The following is a 22,282-nucleotide window of genomic DNA, read 5'->3' as shown; positions in this document are numbered from 1 at the left end:
TAAATTTGTGCCCATGACAGCCTCGGTTTCTGTTCTTGGTTGACAGGAGTGAACCTGATGTCGTCCTTAGCTCATCCACTTCAAGTTTTGTTGTTTTGTGCATGCTTACAGTATATGCTTTTCTCCTTAACCCAGCTATAAAGAGTGTCTATATGAGTTACCATATCCTTCTTAGCAAATCAAACCAATCTGGATTTTCTCTGACCTCTCATAAAAAAAACATTTCCACCCACAAGACTGCCACACAATCACAATGTTTTTTGTTATGTGCACCACCTTGTGAGTAAAAATCTTAGAAGGTCCCAGCAGTTTATCTACTCAAACCAGTCTCTCTGGCACCAACAATCAAGCCGCAATTGAATTTTCTACATTCTGATGTTTGATGTGAATTTTAACTGAAGCTTTTGACCAGCTACATGATGACTGACTATATAACTCAATGAATGTACATGTGTACAGGACTTCCTATTAAATTTGATGTTAAGTGTATAATTACACTGGACTTCATTTTGTAAAACTATGAATCTATTGTTCCATATGGTTTATAATCTCTTTAATTTCTAAATTCGTTTTATTTATTTCTCAAATCTTTCCTTCTATTAGTCCCAGCTGCAAGGAAAATAAAGGGTTTATAATAATACACAGATTTTTATACATTATCGTTTTTATAGTATGATCTGACTTGAAGGGGGTCTTGAAGAAGATAATATAAAGCTTTAAGTTAAAACAAAAAATGAATCTAATTAGCTATGATTTCTGTATGGAGTCATTTCTGTAACAGTTTTAAAGGACTCCCCATATCAGTTGCTATGTGACAGACAGGAGGGAAAGTCTAAGCACAGAAGACTTTGTGGTTTTCTAATAACATAACAAACATAACAAAGACATCTGTTGTTATGATGCTAAGACAGAAGGAAGCCAGGAAGATTAATGATACAGATAGCTGCAGCTACGTATCGGAAGAATTCCCAAATGATTGCATGTTAAAAATTTCCATAATGCATGCTGACCGAGCACCGAACCACCACAATGCGGTCATGAAATTTGCAAGACGACAGATATGCAGTCGCTAAGTTATTAAGCGTTCGACTACAGACAAGGTGTTTGTTAAAGGTGATGCATCTTTCCTCACCTTGATGTACACTTTTTGCAGGAATCTTTTTCTATGTTTAGGTCAATGCCACCAACAGCTCAAGGGCATGACATGACAAGGACGTTACTCTTTTTATCACTTTCGAGTAAATATACAGATTCCCCATGCAGCCTTCAGCCCTGGGTAATTTCCACAAGCTGTAGACTGGTACAGTAATGTAATGTCCATCTGCATTCATTGTAATGCTATCGGTAAATGTTTACCACTTTGTCTTAACATAACTATCAGAAATAATGGGAATAGTTCTATCGACATGAGACATGAGAGAAAACTCTGCTTCACTTCTTCTCTGCTTTAATAATTGCTTAACACATTGGTCAGGAAACTTGCTGCTTGTTTTTTTAACCCTAGGCACAGTTTTTTCATTACCATTCAGCCACCTCTGACTCATCACAGGGTTGTAATACAGCGATGAGGTGAAATAGAGGCTATATACAACATAAATTCAACATAGTTCTTTGTTCCTCTCTAATGAATAAGGAGAAAGCCAACCCACCCATGCAAATCCCATTTTTTCTCATTAATTCTCTCTCTCTCTCTCTCTCTCTCTCTCTCTCTCTCTCTCTCTCTCTCTCTCTCTCTCTCGCTTTCTCCCTTCCTGTCCTTATCCAGCTAACTGTTATTCATCTTATAAATATTAAGAATAAGGAAGATTAAAGCAGGTTCATGAATTTCCTTGCAGAAGATTATCATTTGCTGTGTTAGAGTTTAATATAGACATTTTAGATGTTTAATTTCTGTAAAGTTAAATTAGTTTAGAAAGCAAGTATCTCAGTATAATATAGAGGTCCTTTTTTGGCTAACCGCAGGGGTATTTGTGGTACCCATGGTCGTACTTTACAATAACAGTACATAAATAATATCTTAGATATGACTTGAGTCTTATGAAATCATGCATGAATAATGACCGACATAACTACATGTTCATTAGTTCATGTATTAATTAACCCATAACGGTAACTAAATAAAACATACTTTTTATAAAAGAATATAACTAATATGTGCATAATTTCATTTTATGTAACCTTGTAGGTGAAGGAGCCGAGCCCCGGGGCCCTATCCACCCAGAGTACTAGTATTACAGGGATTTAATTAAAGAGAATTGGAAAGAGATTAATGATGAGATAAAATTATTGGTGTTTAATATTAATGCATCTTTTTATGTTTGATAAGGAGAATCAATGTTAATTTTTAAAGTAATACATTGCCATTCAGTGATGTTTGTGCACACAGCTGCATATGGCAAATTCTACAGCATGGGATCTGTCACAGCAGAGCAGGTTCATGGTTAAAAATCCAGAGCCACTAAATGAATGAATGAATGAATGAATGAATGCTGTTTGGCTATAATTTTTTATGAATACTTTTTTTGATCCAAATTTCAGTCCATTAGTTGATGACCCTAATGGTCAAGCATATACAGTACTTGTACACAATTTGACATACTTTTCAGAAATGTCCCGCCACTGTTAAGCAATAAAATAAGCAGCGTTTATATGGTGTGTGAGATTTATACTGTAGTAATCCTAAATCACTTTTCTCAGGGTGAAGCGATCCATCCAATCTGCACCTTTGTGGCTCAGCATATGAAGACTCAGGATCAATGCAGGTACATACGTAAACAAGAGTACCACAACCACACTACAATCACCGGTAAGTAACCTTTGGTATATAATTAAGATTGACTTACCATTCCCAGAACACAGTTAGCACAGTTGATCTTAATGAACTTAAGGAGCATAACCTATAATGCCCATCATGTACACCAGTTATAGAGCTTAGGTATGTAGAATCTTTCAAATTCACTCTAGGGATGCCTCGTTTTGACACCAGTCAGGGTTTCCTTCCTTGGTAGCTCTGAAGATTCCAGAAAAAGCCAAAATGAAGTATGAGAAGTAGATAAATATATCAAGACCAGGATACAGCAGTAATACCAGTCAGTCCAGTGTTTACTACTTCTCCATAGAGACACTGGATTAAACCTGGCATAATTGTGCCCTTGACTACCACAGTAGTCCAGTGTCTTCTTTACAGACATTGAACATTGGCATGGCAACAGCATTGGTTGGTTTAATCAGCCTCTGTTTTGCCTTTTGTTTGACTGACCAGCTGTTAGAAAGTCAAACACGTTTTCTTCAAGAAATTATGTTGAATCTGTAGCAGTAACGATAGATATAATGCTGTCAAGAATGAAAATCATGCAGAAGCACTTACTACTGTACACTCCCAGGTTAATGAACATGCCCTCTCTGTGTACTGCCTACACTGAATCTGTCCGCCCACTCCCACTCGTTTTATCTTAAGATTGTGCAGATAACTTAAGAGGTGTAGCACTGAAATGTGGCTGATGTGGAACCAAAAATCAGTGTCGTGTCACTATGACAACACCGTGAACTACTCAAGGGATTTGCATGACTAACAGTTAAATGTCAGATTTTGAAAATTCTTGTTAAATCTTGTAAATGTCATGCTAAATCAATGGTCTATATAAGAAAGGCATTTTAGTGACAACTGCGGTGAACTGAACAGGCAAAACTGTTAATGCTAACAAACCGTAAGCAGAAAAATGAACAGTTAAAAGCTTTTTTCATGTCAATATTATTGAAAATGCTTAGACAAGCCAGGCTTTGTATTGCATTGCACATGGCATTAAAAGATGCACAACACACTTTGAGTCACGGAATGGAGCTGTACTCTAGTCGTTAGGCTTTTTTTATGATAAACCAATTTAAAATACTCATTAATTTCTATGTGGGTACACTGGAAAGGCTCGACAGTTTTGTTTTGCATTTTTCTCGAAGACCAGAATAAAGTTCCCAAGCCAGACAGTGATGTAGTTGCTCCGGATGCTGTCAATGGTCCCTCTATAAAACTTGTTCAGGATGAGGCCTTCATAGGAAGAAGAGGTGCCTCTAGGCTTTCTAACTAATGGATCTGGTTAAGGTTCTCCGCCAGATGAACACCAAGGAATTGTGAACACCAGCAGAAAGTGGTCACTCTGTGGTCTTTGGAATTCAAAAACCATCTATTTAGTTTTGTCAACGTTTAGAAACAGGTTGTTGGCTCTATACCAGGCAGTTAGCTGTTGCACCTCCTCTCTATATGCTGATTCTTGATGATGTAGTTGGAGCTGTGCATTTCTACATATTTGTGAGTCAGCAGTGTGAACAGCAGTGGACTGAGCACACAGCCCTAAGTGGCGCTCAGTGTAGTGCTTAATGCTGTTCTCTGTCTGATCTTCCAGTAAGGAGCCCAGGATCCAGAGGGAGATCTTCAGTCCCAGCAGGCTCAACTTCTCAGTCAGGTGCTGAGGGATGATTGTATTAAATGCTGAACTGAAGTCAGTTCCTCATTGCGAGTTATACACATTTATATATTTACATTTACATTTACAGCATTTAGCAGATGCCCATATCCAGAGTGACTTACATTTTTATACAACTGAGCAATTGAGGGTTAAGGGCCTTGTTCAGGGGCCCAGCACTCGCAGCTTGGTGGATGTAGGAATCGAACTCACAACCTTCGGACTGATAGCACAACACCTTAACCACTAGGCTACCACATCCTCATGAAATTGCTAAGCCGCTTATTGTTATTCTGTGTTTTTACAGTATGTGACTTTGTTAGTGCAACTTCTGACCTTGTTAAGCTCTGATGTCCCTGCTTTGCCCTGTTATCCTTTGTCTGTTTTTTTTTTTTTTTACCTTGTGCCTGTTTATCTGTCACAATACTTTAATTTTGGGTCAGCTCTGATACTTTTGGCTAAACCTATTTTTGTTATTAAATTATGTATTTCCAACTTTCATTTATCTTATGTACATCTGAGCATTTGTGGGTTCAGGGAGTTGCTCAAGTGCCCAGGAGTGGTAGCTTGGTGGTCCTGAGTTTTGAACTCACAGCCTTTCTTTCACTTAAACATTGAGCTTGGACATTGGATTTAATGTCAAATTGTGATTATATGACAGACCATTTTGTTAATTCATGGCTATTTATAATAAGGTTGCCTAAAAGGCTGTACTGGTCTCACTATACCACTGTTTTGGTAGTTTTGTTAATGGTATAATCAATGGCACAGCTGTAGGTTTTCTGTCTTACTGTACATCTCCAGGGTTAGTGATTCGATCCTGAACTTGTCTATGTGGAGTTTTACATTTGGCTTTCTTCCAGGTTCTCTGGGTTTCCTCCCACCTCACAAAAACATGCTGGTAGGAGGAATGGCTAGCCAAAATTTTTGTGTGTGTGTTTGTGTGTGTAGCGATCAGTGATGGACTGGCATGCCAAACAGTGTGTATTACTACCATGTAGCCAGAATAAGCAGTATTGCCAGAATGAGCTCCAGATCCATAATTACAGGATAGAGTAGTAGGATAGACCAAGATTATATATTTACTGATGATGAATGAATAAATATTTAACATCATTAAGCAGCAACCATTAAGGAAAAAATTATAAGTTTTAAACAATACTATATACACAGTTATATGCTTGTTAATGGGATCTGACTCATCTGACTCAACAAATCTTAATAATGTCAATTCCAGTAGGTTCAGTCAGCCAAAAGTAATTTCAGAATGTAATCAAGTGTAAAGGTTTTGAAGATTAAAGTGTGTTTCTCAAACAGACGATGTTTAATCATGGCTAATGATGAGGGAGATGAGGGCCACCTGAGAGGATCAATATGAGCCAGTTCTTTCACTGCAGCACCTCAAATACTAAACCAGTCAGTTAAATAGTTTCTGTCTAATAGGCTATCGTACAGTTCAAATGTAATTTCTCACCTGTTCTGCTTTTATGGCTGACTAACCTTGTCTGATATTCCAATGTCTTAAATCAGCAGGCGGTGAGATGTTTTTTATAGGACTGCATTATTTTTATTAAAGCACATGTCACAATGACTGGATGATACTTTCCTTGAAGGTCTGCCAGTCGTTCACCTTGTCTTTAGCCAGGTTATAAAAGGTGCGGCAGATGGCGCAACTGAAGTCTGTGGCGATGTTTGGGTCACTGAGTAGGGAGGAGTCCAGGCGAGGCAGTCTTGGTGTGCTGGTTGGCTTGCAGCTTTAACTTGAGATGGGCCACCAGCAGGCGAAGGTCCGTGTTGCCAAGCTCTGCTCCTCGGTACACACGGCAGTTGGTGACAATCGACTTCCAGTGTCGAGAGATGAGGATATGGTCCAGCTCTTTCCTGGTTCTGCCATTTGGGGATGTGGTAGCTCAGTGGCTAAGGTGTTGGGTTACTGATCGGAAGGTCATGGGTTCGAACCCCTGGTGCACCAAGCTGCCACTGCTGGGCCCCTGAGCAAGGCCCTTAACCCTCAGTTGCTCAGTTGTAAGTCACTCTGGATAAGGGTGTCTGCTAAATGCCGTAAATGTAAATGTAAATGTATTTGGGCTGTACCATGTCCAGTAACGGATAAGCTTCCTGGGGAACCAGGTATCAGCAACACAGAGGTTATTAAGTATCATCCAGTCAGCTCACAATGTCTTCGGACACTTTCGACCTCCCCCGAAAAAGCCCAGGATATCGAAGAGGACACTTAACATCATCGACCGGGGACGTGAGGCCCGTCTCCGAGGTGACCTGACAGAGTATCGGCGACTGAACCGCCAATGCAATATGGCTATAGCCGAGGATAGAGAGAAGTTCTGGCAAGCAGAAGCTAAACACCTAGAGTCCGCGGCCAATAATAACAACATGAGCCATGTTTTCATTCTGCTGCGCCAAGCCCGTAATGGCCCCCGCATTAAAACGGCCCTGGTGAAAGATTCTGATGGCAACCTTATAGCAACTGAAGCAAACTGCCTCAAACACTAGAAAGAGCACTTCAGCCTCCTTCTGCAGCATGGCACCTCCCCGGCCGATCCCACCATCTCATTGGCCGCTAATACTGCAGCCCCTATTGTTGCCTGCAATACAAGCCCTGTCACACCTGAGGAAGTGCGAGCTGCCCTGGGGAAACTTAACAACAGGAAAGCCCCTGGCATATGTGCAATTACCGCAGAGATGTTAAAGTCAGGTGGTGAAAGCATTGTCGAGTGGCTTACCCGCATATTCAATGAGGTGTGGGAGACAGAGAGGCTCCCCAGCGATGGACCAGAGGAGTCATCTTGCCCTTCTGGAAACGTAAGGGCGACAGGCTAGTCTGCGGCAACCACAGAGGCATTACCCTTCTCTCCATCTCCGGCAAGCTCTTTACCAGGATCTTGCTTACTTGTGCTCTCCCAGCCATTAGAAGCAGCCGCCGTCCCCAGCAGGCCGGCTTCATGCCTAATCGCTCTACAATAGACCAAATCTCCACCGTTCGCTTGCTGATAGAGAAGACCTATGAATTCCGTAAAGATCGTCATCTTTACATCGGATTCATAGATCTGAAGTCTGCCTTCGATACCATCTGCCACACTTCACTGTGGAGTATCCTACACACCCTTGGAGTACCACCCAAGATCGTTGCCCTGTTCAAGCTGCTTTATAGCAACGCTCAGAGCTGTGTCCGCATCAACGGCAGAGACTCACACTGGTTTCCCATCTCCAGTGGCGTTCGCCAGGGCTGCGTGGCTGCACCTGACCTCTTCAATTGCATCATTGACCATCTGATGTCCAGGGTTTGTGAGCGGGTCCCCGGTGTGTCCTTCGGCAGCTACCACCTGACTGACCTGGAGTATGCTGATGACACCATCCTGCTCAGCACGTCCTACAGCCAGCTGAGAGATGCTCTGGCCATATACAGTGAAGAGGCGGAGAAGCTTGGCCTCCAGGTGAGCTGGACAAAAACCAAGTTCATGTATGTCGGTGACAGACCACATCCACCTTCCCTGTGGCTTGGCAATGACTTTGTGGAACTTGTCAAGAATTTTGTGTATCTGGGATCCATAGTGACAGACAATGGGGACATAAAACCATCGATTACCCGCAGAAGAGCCCTGGCTGCGTCAGCTCTGCAGTCTCTCTGGAAACCACTCTGGTGGCACCAGAATATCTCACGCAAGACGAAGCTCCGGATTTACAACTCGGCAGTACTCTCCATCCTGCTATATGGCTCGGAGACTTGGCCCTTAAACAAGACACTGGCTGCAAGATTAGATGGCTTTGATAGCAGGGCTCTCAGAACCATTGAGAACATCAGGTGGCCCCAGCGCGTTTCCAATCAAATGCTTAGTGCCCGCACGTGCCAGCCCAGAGCATCCTCCCTGGCCGCACAACGTTGCACCCGCTGGTTTGGCCATGTCCTCCGTCTCCCTTCTGACCATCCGACGAGAGCTATTCTCCAGTTTGATCCGAGGGCTGCAGGCTGGAGACGACCACGAGGTAAACCCCGCACCCGATGGCTTGACGTCCTTGCGGGCGACCTTCAACAACAAGGGGTTGCTATAGAGGATGCAGAGCAGCTGGCACAAGACCGTCAGTGCTGGAAACAACTAGTTCATCTGGTCGGCTCAACGCACAGGGACGGGACACCCCCCTACCCATCGCAAGAGCCAAATTGATTGAAAATTGAGCATGTCACAATATTTATAAATGGGATTGGGTTGCATTCAGTGTAACTGAATGGCTATAAAAAAAAATAAAAAGTCACAAAATGACTTTGAATTTGTTCCAAAGTGTTTCCTTTCCTAAATTCTTAGATTCTGTATAGTGTATTTAACCACAGAACTATCATTATGTCCATCCTCATGAGTCTTTTGAATTTGAGAATTTGTGGCACAGTATTGGCAATGGTTTGCTTTTAATCTAAGCGTCTCCACTGGTGTTCCACAAGGCAGAGTACTTGGTCCTCGGCAGTTCTCCATCTATACTCGATCTTGTGGTGAGGTCGTATAATCAAATGGGTTTGCATTGCAGTTGGCACTTAATTCATCCTCTTCTTCCCTTACCTCACACTCATGTTTCCACTCAGAACTTAGCATCTCATATTTGATGGCAGCTCATCATCTGAAACGTAATCCTAGAGAAAATTATTACTGTTCAATCCAGATGACGTCCACATCAGTATCTTGTGATCTGGACAACTCTCTGATCCTTCCATCACTGCAGGCAACTTTAGGGTATTTATAGACAATCATTGTCCTATTCCTCTCACACTGCTAATCTGACATGATCATGTGGATTTCTCCTTTACGACATGAGAAGGATTCCTCCATTTCTACCCAAACCGGCTGTTAAGGTGCTTCTTCAAAACCTTGTCTTTTCAAGACTGGACTACCACAACTTGCTCCTGGTAGATCTGCCGCCGAGTATCATTCAGCCTCTGCAACTGATCTAAAATGCAGCTAAACAACTTGTTTTTAATCTCCCTATGTTCCCTCACTCCCCTGGCATCCTGTAGCTTCCTGTAAGTGACCCACCATCTCTTATGGTACGAAGTGCATCAAGACATTTCTATATCATTCATTCTGTACTGGCACCTTGGTGGTGGAATGAAATTACAGTACCTTAGATGTCCCTAGATGTCTCTGTAAGTCACTCTGGATAAGGGAATATTCCACATGCTATGTAAATGTAAATGAAACTGTGTCCCAAAGTCTTCATAAATAGTTTTGAAATCATGGCGTTCACAAGCCTTTTTTTTAAGAAATCTTGCTAGAAACTGGTCATGTATGGAGATTTTTGGGGCACCCTGTAATATGCCCCTTTTCCACCGAGGCAGTTTGAGTGCTGGTTCGGAGCCAGAGCCTAATTTAGAACCAGTTCTTTCTTTTTCGACACCCAAAGCACCAGCTCTGAACCAGGAAAAGTGGTTCTTAAGTAACACCAAAACGTCTAGACTTAAGAACCGCTTTTGTCCAGGGCTGTGGGCGGGGCTACTGTTAGCGCATTTGATAATGTACCTTAAGTATACTAATGTTTAATACACTTTTACGTTACTGCAATATGATCAATTATCAGCACACATGATAGTAGGTAGCTACATGCTAAGGTTACCTTTTTTCTGTATTAATGATAAAATAATGATATGTACTTTCTCGATTACAACCTCCATTTATACAGATTACACGGAGTTGCACGTACACGTTTTATTCACGCGTTTGGATGCCAATGTAGGTTCACAAAGCCATGAGCATTAACAATAAAGCAACATCCACCATTGTTGATTTGTTTGTGTTTGCCGCTGCTGCGCTAACGTTGCTGGGAAACGTGACACTTATACAGTGACCTCAGACTCGGCTCTGTGATGCTCTCTAACCGATGGGAAGGCAAACCGGTTCTTAGAAGGTTAGTCAGTGGAACCAACTTTGAACCAGCACCAGCTCTGAACCAACACCCGGTTCTTTTTGGTGGAAAAGGGGTAATAGTAAAGTATATCTTTTATGACATAAGGAAATACAAGCCTATACAATTTGTGTGTAATGACTGTAGTTTGAGGTTTAATCCCTAGTAAAGCTTGCAAGCAATTCAATATGCACATGGGTTAGTGTGTAGTGCTGAGATCTGTTAATAATCTCACTAAGCTTGATGAGCTTGATTACAATGAACTGATTTACACATTTTACTTAATTATGGTGTTAAGGATTAAAGTTTAGCAAAGGAAACTTACGATTGATGTGTAAACACTGAACAGTGACCCATTCTAGAGTTTTTCCATCTAAGCCTCATGAATATTCACAGTATGCTCATATTCATAAACCTTTAATAAGTATTCATGGCCTATGAGCCTGTAGACATGAGTAATTAATTTCCTCTCAGATGTGTGACTCTGAAAGCAAATCTTTTACTATAATGTCTGGACAGGAATCGGTCCACATTTATGCTCATCAAAATAAATGTCACCTATTTATTAATGTTTTCAAAAGTTTTTAAATACCAGGTTTTTATACTAAGATGCTTTCAACAATTTTAACGACTTAAAAGATGTTCATGGTATTCAAGTTCAGAAATCTTTCTTATCCTAGAGAAGTGCAAATTTACTATATTTTTTAGATATTGATTTTGTTGTAACAGGTTTTTTCCGTTAAAGACATAAATATATATTGAATAATTAATATATATAAATATTTTGACATTTTATGTAATCCAAACAAGGCCATAAATTTAGACACAAAAAGGCTAGACACAGTATTAGTATGAAATTTTAGTTATTGTTTCTTGTAATTTTTTTTTTTTTACATTTTCCTCAGTCGGGTTTTGCCTATTATGCAGTTTCGTGGTGGTCTTTAATTGTAAATCATCTGGACCGTGAACATGCTAGATATATAGATAGCATGTAGCATAAGTCATGTGTAAAAGACTCTTGGCTTATTTTTGTTTTAGGAAAGGTTGTTATCAATGTCAGCCTTCCATAGCAATATTTATGTTCACAAGCCACTGCTACGGGTGATGAACATTTGTAACTCTGGCAAGAATTTCTAGCTCAATATGGCTAATAAATCATCTACACAACTTTCGCTGAAAAACACTGAGACATTTTGTTCATTAGCAGTGAAAGCAAGAACATATTGCCCATAAGGCTTTACATTCAAATCTGGTCATTGTCACTTCTCAACTGCTCTGAGTTTGAACTGGAATTTTGCCTCTTGGGTCCAAGATAAGTCACTTGGGATCAAAGAGCCTACCACATACATTTGGATTAGATTTGAGTTTTTAATTTGATTTTGTCAACTACTGACAAGCAATAATGATGTTAACAAAGCAAATAAAGCTTCAGATCATTTTTCTTCTGTTGATTCTTGCATCTGGCGTCCTGTGTTTGAGGAGATCAGGTTATCCGAAATCCATTTGCTCGGTTTTATGGACAATCAAGCAGGAGAGCTGCTGTTTCATATGATGAGAACGTGTATTTGTTCAGCTTTATAATATATGGATGTTTTGCTTAACATCAGACAAAGTAAAATAAAAGGCAGATTTATTTAAAAAAAAAAAAGAAGAATCAAAATGACTTTCATTTGTTTAGAAAAGCATACAGCACTCCGAAGGTTTGTGATTTTCTTTTTGTTTTTGTTTTTTTTTTTTACATTTTTTATTAGTGTCTGGATAGAAATTCCTTTATAAGATGATTTATTTTTTTTTATTTAGTACCCCATTTAATAAGTAACTTTATATACAGTCAATGAGTATGTGCTCCTTACAACTGTTAAGTTGTCCAATTTGTGGACATATTTTAGGTCATTTTCTCTGTATCTACATTGTATAGTAGATGCATAAGGAGCTAATATGATGCTAGAATCAAGTAAAACCAATGACTCCTATTGAATAATGGAGTTTAATTTATTAGAGGATTCCTCAAGCACAATGGATTTGACTGGAAAGTATTAAAAAAGATATTATGCGCTGAATAGAGACGGTAAACCTTAAGACCAAAATATTATTGGTCTTAAAAAGTGGGTGGGTCCTGTCGCACCCACATATAATGGTTCCGACACCCATGACCACGGGTATTGGATTAGGATCATGCACCACCGATACCCAATCCACTCAAAATGCTTGGATTCGGCGTCGATACCGATCCAAAATATCGGATCAGTACATCCCTATTAAACACATATTAAATTACCCATATTTATATATTAAACCCTTAACCCGCCATATTCATATTATCATGACTCTTGCTGTTACATGAGCACCAGAATCCCATAGAACACACTGCCTCTGGAAAGTTCTTCTAGTCCACTGGAATATTTGCACCTTAAAAATACTACAATGCACTGCAAAAACCAGGGAGATTGCTCACAGAACGTGACCATGACGTGACATACGGCTAAGTACGGTGACCCATACTCAGAATTCGTTTTCTGCATTTAACCCATCCAAAGTGCACACACACAGCAGTGAACACACACACACACACACCGTGAACACACACCCGGAGCAGTGGGCAGCCATTTACCATTCGGGGCCTTGCTGAAGAGCACCTCAGACGTGGTATTGCCGGCCCGAGGCTCAAACCCACAACCTTAGGGTTAGGAGTCAAACTCTCTAACCATTAGGCCACGACTTCCCCACGACCTCACTATGGTCCCATTACTGGAAATGATGTGAGCTGCCATACTCTCATCTTGCTTCGTCTACATACAGTATATAAGTAGCAGAAGTGATTACTTCTTTTAGTGATTTTTTTTAGTGAACTTTATTTGACATTCTATATATTCCGATTGGGTCTAATGACTTTTAAGTGTTGAATGATTTTAGGAGTCCACTAACTAGCCTATGATCCTGCATTAAGTACCATGACAGAAACACGTGTGATTAAGCCAACAGACTATATACATGACAGAAAAAACTTAGATATTTTGTATGTTTGTTTTTTTACTGTGACTGATGAGGAAATTGGAATGTCAACTTGAAATGTCAAATTGAGTCATCAGTGTCCCCATGTCTAATGAGCCAGAGTCTGTTCCAGTGCTAGTGTACACAATATATTGATTCACCGTTTAGAGAGTTAGGGAGCCGAACGAGATGCACCGTCTCTCAAGTCCACAATCACCCCATACAGATCACTTCCACCTGTACATCACAGCTATTGAAGTTATTTCTCAAAACCACAACGTTGCTCAGTACACAGTGTGCGCTGTGTTACCATTTCATACCAAACCTGTCTGTTTTATTATCTGTCCTCTGGTTTTGATCCTTGTTTGGTTTTCTGGTTTTTAACTTGTACCTTGCTCAATATGATATTGTTTGTTTCTTGTTTCTGATTTTTGCTGAGTGTATTAGATTTGTTGCAAGCTGTTAAACTTTAGTGTACGTGCGTTTAGTGTATGTGTCCAATTCATTACAATCGTCTTTGTTTCAAATGTAAAACAAATGTTTATTTCAGTCTTGCATAATTCTCATATTTTATTACCACATCAGTCAAAATTGTATTTTATTGTCTCTTGTTTTGTTTTTATGCTATGTTTTTTTTACACTTTCCAGCAAAAGCGTTCCGCTATCTCAGTCTTCCACTATCTCAGTCTATGCCTCAGGCTTAAAGTAAAAGCTTTTTGTCAAAAATGGTTTGTTTTTTTTGTAGACAGATGTATAAAATTGGAATAAATAAAAATCTGAATGGGATGCCCAGAATAGCCAAATGTATTAAAATCTAATTCTGTTTTCAAATGTCTCTGGCACATACCAAAATATCATTAATTCATTCATTCATTCATATTCTACCGCTTATCCAAACTAACTTCGGGTCACGGGGAGCCTGTGCCTATCTCAGGCGTCGTCGGGCATCAAGGCAGGACACACCCTGGACGGAGTGCCAACCCATCGCAGGGCACACACACACTCTCATTCACTCACACACTCACACACTATGGACAATTTTCCAGAGGTACCAAAATATCAGATTCTTGTAATTAGATGAAAGAGAAAAAAAACATTCACATGTGCCATTTTCTACCTGTGAATTTGAAGCAGAACTGTCTACCAGGGAGAGCAGTGAGACTGAGAGAGCTCTGCTTTCAGTGCAGCATTAAGTGCTGCTCTTAGAGAAACCAAGCTGCTGTGATGACTTCAACATGTAGACTTCAATTAACATTGAGTTTCTGGAAAGGGAATGTAAAGGAGGTGTGACATTGTGTCTTCATGTGATTTATTATCCAACACCTCCACAATGACACTGACCGACGCAGTTCATACAGAGAGTGGCAGAAAACAGTGAGACAATCTTTCTCTCTGACAGAGATCCTTACTTCTGTTTTTCAGGTGAATGTGCACAATGGTACATCAAGGATGCACCAAGGATGCATTGTAAACACTCCCTGTAGTCATAAGATCACTGTAGTGGCAAAAAATAACAACATACTGCGGCTTTCTCACAAACCCTGTGGATGGATAAGTGCTCTTATGTTCTGCAGGGAGTTTGATGGATCCCCTGTAATACTCGTGTGCGTTGCTAAAAGTACCTCCAAGTCTAAGATTAGAAATTGTTACTTATTTACTGTGCATTAAATAAAATCTCCCCATCTATTCAATCCCTAGAAAAAAAAACAGTCTAAATCTCAATATCATTCATTGGCTTTTATTTCACAGACGTTGTGTCTTAAATGACATACTATACACGATGCACTTAAAATATGCACCTAACTTCTACCATTTAGTGTACAGTATTGATTTTAGAAGAGTTGTATCTCAGATATGGAATTTTTAAAATGTAGAAAAATAAATCACACAATGTGGGCTAATTTAAAAAACATTTGTAAAATGTCCACAGTAGCGTCGCTCACTTTCTTTAAATTTTTGCTCATGCAGAATGAGCAAAAGACAAATTGCGCAAAACATAAACAAAGCCCATCCGAACGTCCCTCTGGTTTTAGGTGGGGAATAGTCCAAGGCGTCCATGACAGAAATATTTAACCCTTTAGACTTCATTATGGTTTTCTATCTGTTAGCGGACTGATTATATAAATTTATTTAAAGTGAAGTGACATACGGCTAAGTACGGTGACCAATACTCAGAATTCGTTACCGGTGCCCGGGGAACAGTTGGGGGGTTTGGTGCCTTGCTCAAGGGCACCTCAGTCGTGGCCGGCCCGAGACTCAAACCCACAACCTTAGGATTACGAGTCAGACTCTCTGATCATTAAGCCACGACTTGCCCCATTTACATTTACAGTATTTGGCAGACACCCTTATCAAGAGTTATTTACATGTTGATATTGTTTTATACAACTGAGCAAAAAGGATTCAAGCTCTCAACCTTCTTGTTAGGAACTACTGGGACAGTTCCTTGGCAGATCACCAGAGGGTGTTGGCCGGTATATCATCGTACCCGGGTTTTTTTCCAATTGTTCTGCTTTCCTGTCACGTCACCTGTTCCTTTATCCTTTATCCTAATCTTTTATAACATATACAGCTTCATCTCAATAAATTAGAATGTCATGGAAAAGTTCATTTATTTTAGTAATTCAACTCAAACACTACTTGGATACAGCACAGCTGTGAACAGCCAGCTTCTTTGGCAATGAATTTTTGTGGCTTACTCTCGTTTTGAAGAATGATTGTCTTCTGGACAACTGTCAGATCAACCCATGATTGTGTAGCCTTAGCCTAGGGATCCAAATTTAGAGACCATTTTGATGGCTCAGGAAACCTTTAAAGGTGTTTTGAGTTGATTAGCTGATTGGCATGACACCATATGCAAATTTTTTGTTTTTGTTAAATGTGAGCCAAAATCATCACAATTAAAAGTACCAAAGACTTAAACTACTTCAGTTTGTACTTGTGTGTACTGAATTTATATAATACACGGGTTTCACTATTTGAGTTGATTTACTGAAATAAATGAACTTTTCCACTACATTCTTATTTATTGAGATGCACTGTATATCAGTCCTGTTGTATTTGTCTTTGTAAGTCATTGTTTCATGTTTGCACGGTATGGTTGTGTGTGTTTCTAGGTTTCCATGTTTTTGCGTGGTTAATCATGTTGTATTTGTCCCTTGTTCGGTATAAGTCTCACTGTAGTTTACTTTTGTTGATTAAACCCGTGCTTCCCTGAATCCTGCATTAGGGTCTGATTCTGGTCACATGCGTTATTGTTACTGTGGGAATCCGGGGTTTGATCCCTCCACGTTACACTTCTGATCAGTAGGCCAACACCTTAACCACTAAGCTACCTCATACCCCATAAAGGTGTTTATATGCATAAGAAATCTGCTCATTAATGTCTCCTTTTGAAACTTGTGTCTCTCTTTTGTCTCTTTCTTTCTATACCTCCTCTACTTTTATCTCAAATTTCTCATTAACAACGCATTTCTCTAATGCTATTCTTTCTTTTCTCAGATTTGGTACATGAATACATATATGAAAATACATAATACATACAGTATATTCTTCTGTTCATTTCAAATGACAATATGAAGTGCAATAAGATGATTGTTTCTAAATTGGCTAAAGAATTATTAATAACTAGAAGAAGAAAACCATCACCGTCGTCATCAGCTGTAAATGCTAGAATTTGTCATGGAAATAATACATTGACATTTTCTTTGACACTCTGACGGCAGCACAATACCCGGGGTCATCGAGCTTTCTTCCAAAAAGACCTCTGTCTTTCCTTCTCTCCCTAAAGGAAAAGAGGAAAAGTAAAAGAGAAATCATTGATTGTCGAGGCTGTCTATTTATAGCATGCTAAGAGCTACTTGACAGAGGAGCCCCACTGAATTCGAGATCAGAATCTTTCAAACAGGAACTTATGGGAAAAAAGACCTGATGAATTTCCTTCTTCGCCCTTGGCATTTAGACATGTCACATAACTCACAATGTAGCACTTGCCCTTTCCACCTTCTCCCTATGATGGTGATGAGTGTTCTCCTCCACCTCCTCCTCCTCCTCCTCTTCATCCTCTCTCAGCAGAAACATACCAAAGTGAGGAGATTCACTTCGTGTATGGTCTTGAATGAAACTCAAGGGATTACTTTTATATTTTTTATAGTTTAAAATAGTACAATTTATTGTAACACATGTTAGCTATGATCTATATTTTCTTTTCTTTTTTTTATTCTGATTAAAACCTATCCAGTGACAGTCATCGCATGCAAATCTGTAATCATATCCGCAAGCAAATGAACAGGTGAAGGTCATGAGGAGAAATGAGTGGACCTCATATAGAGGTATAACCTAGTGTTTAAGGTGTTGGGTTACCAATCGGAAGGTTGTGAGTTCGATTCCTACATCCACCAAGCTGCCATTGCTGGGCCCCTGAGCAAGGCCCTTAACCCTTGATTGCTCATTTGTATAAAAAAATGAGATAAAATGTAAGTCGCTCTGGATAAGGGTGTCTGCTAAATGCTGTAAATGTAATGGAATGTAACAACAAGAAACAAGTAAAAAGAATTAGCCTATTATCAGGACAGTGATCAGGAGCTACACTGGACAAAGCCAGCTCAAGATTACATTAAACAGCAAGGACCTGTGCGATTTATATTTACTGTTCTGTTTTATGTTTGGTTTTTTAATAGTGAGATGTTTCATGATTTTTTTCTTTTTAATACAAACCATTTAAGAGAAGAAAGCATACCTAGGAGTTCTGTCATTTTCTTGTGTAATCTGAAGACAGTTCCATTTATCATGTACAAAAAAAAGTTGGAACAATCACATGATCTTTTTTTGTGTTTGTGCCCTTGGCATGGTAGTAAGACAGTAATGTAAAACTATTGCAAAACAAATAACATTACAGCTGTTCTGCTCTTTCACCGCTTATTCTGCTCAGATTTGGCTGACACACACACACACACACACACACACACACACACACACACACACACACACACACACACACACACACACAGAGAGAGCTAGAGAGAGAGAGAGAGAGAGAGAGAGAGAGAGAGAGAGAGAGAGAGAGAGAGAGAGAGAGAGAGAGAGAGAGAGAGAGAGAGATGTGACATCAGGTCTCAGGTGTGCTATGTTAGTAATACCCCTCAATATCGTCCTTTCTCAGATCAATTGCTTTAGAATTTCATTAAAATGCAGCAATGAAATGTTTCGATATGAAATGTGAAGCATTGCACTGTTCGTCCATTTAGCATAAACTGTTTCCAATGGACAGTGCAGCCTGTGTTAAGACCTCTCTAGCTCCTGACAAACCACCCAAAGATTTCCTGTGACACCAGGCTTTTACAGGCTTCTATAGTCGATCCATTTACATCTATATGGTAATTACACACCAAGCTTGTCGGGCTTGTTTGGGCCGAGACAGACACATGGCTTCACCGAGATGAATGTTAGTGTAAGGTCAGTTAAGTTCTGCTTATTTTACAGTGCTCTCTTCGGATGAGTGCCCGGACACACAGCTTGAACATATGATAGTTTTATGACCTGTCAAAGCGGTTAAACCTTATAAAAGTTTTTAACAGGCTAATTTTTTCAAAGCGAATTGCAAATTGGTTCTGCAATTGTGTATTCTATTCATGGATGCATAAATTATGACATAATTCAATTTGAAATTCAAATCATGTAGAACATTTCACATTTGCATTTTCGTTCTGTGCGATCGTACGAACACTGTCAAATGGAAACTCATAGAAATTATATTCATTTCGAAATAGTAGTAATGTTAATTATACTATTATTAATTATTTAATAGTACTTTTTTATTCTGTTTCTATACTCCTGTAAAGCTGTTTTGAGACAATGTGAATGTTGAAAGTGCTATACAAATAAATTGATTTGAAATAAAAATTAATTGAATCACACAAAATCTATATTAGAGTTGAAGTTGAAGGCCAAGTATGAAAATGTACAGAGCCGATGATTGTTCACATGCTTCCTTGTTCTTTGAATGGAGGTTGACATTTATCTTTCTCTGGATACATCATACCTCTGACCAGGGTAAAGAGCTTTTTGAAGCTGAATGAACAAACAGGGGGGTCACGGTGGCTTAGTGGTTAGCACGTTCGCCTCACACCTCCAGGGTTAGGGGTTCGATTCCCACCTCCGCCTTGTGTGTGTGGAGTTTGCATGTTCACTCCGGTTTCCTTCCCCGGTCCAAAGACATGCATGGTAGGTTGATCGGCATCTCTGGAAAATTGTCCGTAGTGTGTGTGATTGTGTGAGTGAATGAGTGTGTGTGTGTGTGCCCTGCGATGGGTTGGCACCCCGTCCAGGGTGTATCCTGCCTTGATGCCCGATGACGCCTGAGATAGGCACAGACTCCCCGTGACCTGAGAAGTTCGGATAAGCGGTAGAAATTAAATGAATGAATGAATGAATGAACAAACAAAAGAAAATCTGAATACTACTGTAGCTAGTTTGAAGAAGGGAAACATCTAGTGGTTGCAAGATCTGCATATAACTATATATTTTTGCACTATGTTTCTTTAACTTTAACTTTAAAGGAAGAAAAAAAAGATTTTTAGGTTTTTAAAATGTTTAATAATTATAATTTAGCTCCTATGTGGGGCAGCCAAAAGGTTTGAATCCCAACACAGCCATCTGTTACCAAAAGCCATAGGAGCATGGCTTTCGGAGGACGTGGTAGCCTAGTGGTTAAGATGTTGGACACCTGATCGGAAGGTTGTGAATTTGAATCCCACCCTGCTGGGCCCCTGAGCAAGGCCCTTAACCCTCACTTGCCGGCATTTTGGATATCTGCCAATTGCTGTAAATGTAAATGGCCATACTCTCCGGGTTCTCTGAGGTACGCTGTCTCCGCTGTCAGTCACAGAGACACCAGCCAATCATGGGTGTCTAAAAGATAAAATATATGATATAATACTTTTGTGTTGGAAAGTCAGCTAGATATTTCAAGTCCAGCAAAGCAAATGGAAATTTCTGGATGGAAATCAATAATCATAAAGAATAACAGCAATGTTTAGGCTTAAATAATAGATGTAATAATTAAAAGTAATAAATAGGTCGTTATCTATGTTTTATTTTTGATATACTGTACCTGGCCATTTAAGGGCTCATCTCTGTCTTCTCTCGCTTGTAGACTGTAACTCTGTGATGTGGAATAACATGACAAAAATAATTTATCATTGCTGTATAATCTTCCTGAGTCTTTTGGAACAGAAGAGAGTTCTGAAAGCGAAGATAATATCTACAGATTCTCATACACCGCACAAGCTCATCTGTCAAATTGACAGCAAGGGAAGCTGAAGAGGAAGTCCTGTTTTAGTTATTTAAACAGCTCACTACACGTGTTGTCGCTCACTTCTCAAGTCATTTTTATAAATAATAGAATCTGTTAAAAATCTATTAAAATCTTAGCTTTAATCTTAGCTTAAAATCTTTTCTCTTTCAAAATAAAAAAAACCTTTTCACCCATCCTGTACAATCTCCCTAAACTCCTTATTGAATCCATAAGAGAACTACAAACTACAGTATAAACGATAATAACATTACATATACTGTACACAGACAGAGCAAAGCTGAAATTATATTATGACAGAGATGAACCGTGGCATAGAAGAGAAGATAAATGTGGTAATAAGAATGGGATTCGTCAGGCAGGAAGAAGAGATTGAACCCCATGATGGAAGATCTTAGACTTTTGAAACAGATATAGTCGCATTTCCTATTCAATAAATCTTATTAGAGCTGAACACTAAAGTCATTAGATAACCAGTACCACATAATGTCAATAAGAATGATTTAAAAGTTAAGGATAAAGAAAATATGAGCTGTCATATAGCCATTGTAAGAAATAAAAATGTGTTGTGTAAAAATACGAAGATGATGTTGCAGATCTTAAAGAAGAACAAGAAGTTTCGAGACATGTGTTTGGTCACGTACTGTAGACCCTTTGTTCGTGGTGATCCTTAATGTCCTGCTGCCATTCCCATATTTATAATTGAATCACGTTTATACGTTTAGAGTCCTAAACATATTACCTTATGATACTTAGTAATGAGCTCTTTTAGATGTCTAACTTGGAGTGGAATTTGGGTGCAATTTCTGTAATTTTTACACCATATAAAAATTAAATCTTATTAATAACTAACCCTCAGGCTGTATGGCATCCAAACCACCGAAATAGCCAATACCTAGCAAATAGAAACACTAAGGCACTTGCTAATACATTAATGGTTGATACAGTAATCTATTTTGATTGGGCAGAGAGGCTTAGTTGTTAGCATGTTTGCCTTGAACTTCCAGATCCGAGGGTTTTGATTTCTGTCTCTAATCGGTGTGTGAAGTTTAACTTGTTATTCCTGTGGTTTGCGGGTTTCCTCTGGGCATTCAGGTGTTTCTCCTCTCCTTCCAAACACATGTGATTCGTGTCTCGAAATTTTGAGTATGTGTGTGATTGTGCCCTGCTTTGGATTGGCTGCTCATCCGACTTATGCCTCGAGTCTCGTATGAAAGTCTTCAGGTTCCGAGTGACCTTGTGTAGAAAAAAAGATACAGAAAGTGTGTGTTTATTAATTATCTAGTGATTTATTAGTTAGATTTTTAGGACTTCTTTAATTTGACCTTGTTGATATTTTCTTTTCTGTGAACTACTAGGCATCAGGTAAAAGAAAATAAAGGAAAGGAAGAAGTAGCTCCGTTGTAGTATGTTGTTGGATGTTAAATCAGAAATGTTGGAGTTCAAATCTAGGGGACTGCTAAGTTGCCCCTGCTGGGCCCTTGAGCAAGGCGCTTGTACTAATGAGACAAATACTGGATTAAAAGTGGCTGCCAAATTAGAAGATAAATAGTTGCTATTGTGTAACAAAATGCACACATAATTTGAGCTGGATTGTTAATAGTAGCTGTAACATAAG

The 22,282-nt window shown here is 39.4% G+C and overlaps 1 protein-coding gene across 1 annotated transcript in view; it reads left to right on the top strand.

Annotated features, from left to right (window-relative positions):
• Nucleotides 1-22,282, top strand: part of ghrhrb (growth hormone releasing hormone receptor b) — a 50,982-nt gene that overhangs the window by 4,302 nt on the left and 24,398 nt on the right. The window contains exon 2 of the mRNA XM_027155667.2: nucleotides 2,698-2,806. Coding sequence (XP_027011468.1) covers nucleotides 2,698-2,806 — 109 coding nt within the window. The remainder of the gene's footprint in view (nucleotides 1-2,697; nucleotides 2,807-22,282) is intronic.

Source organism: Tachysurus fulvidraco, chromosome 5, assembly GCF_022655615.1.
Source record: "Tachysurus fulvidraco isolate hzauxx_2018 chromosome 5, HZAU_PFXX_2.0, whole genome shotgun sequence".
NCBI classification, from domain to species: domain Eukaryota; kingdom Metazoa; phylum Chordata; class Actinopteri; order Siluriformes; family Bagridae; genus Tachysurus; species Tachysurus fulvidraco.
This window is presented reverse-complemented; position numbering and strand designations above follow the sequence as displayed.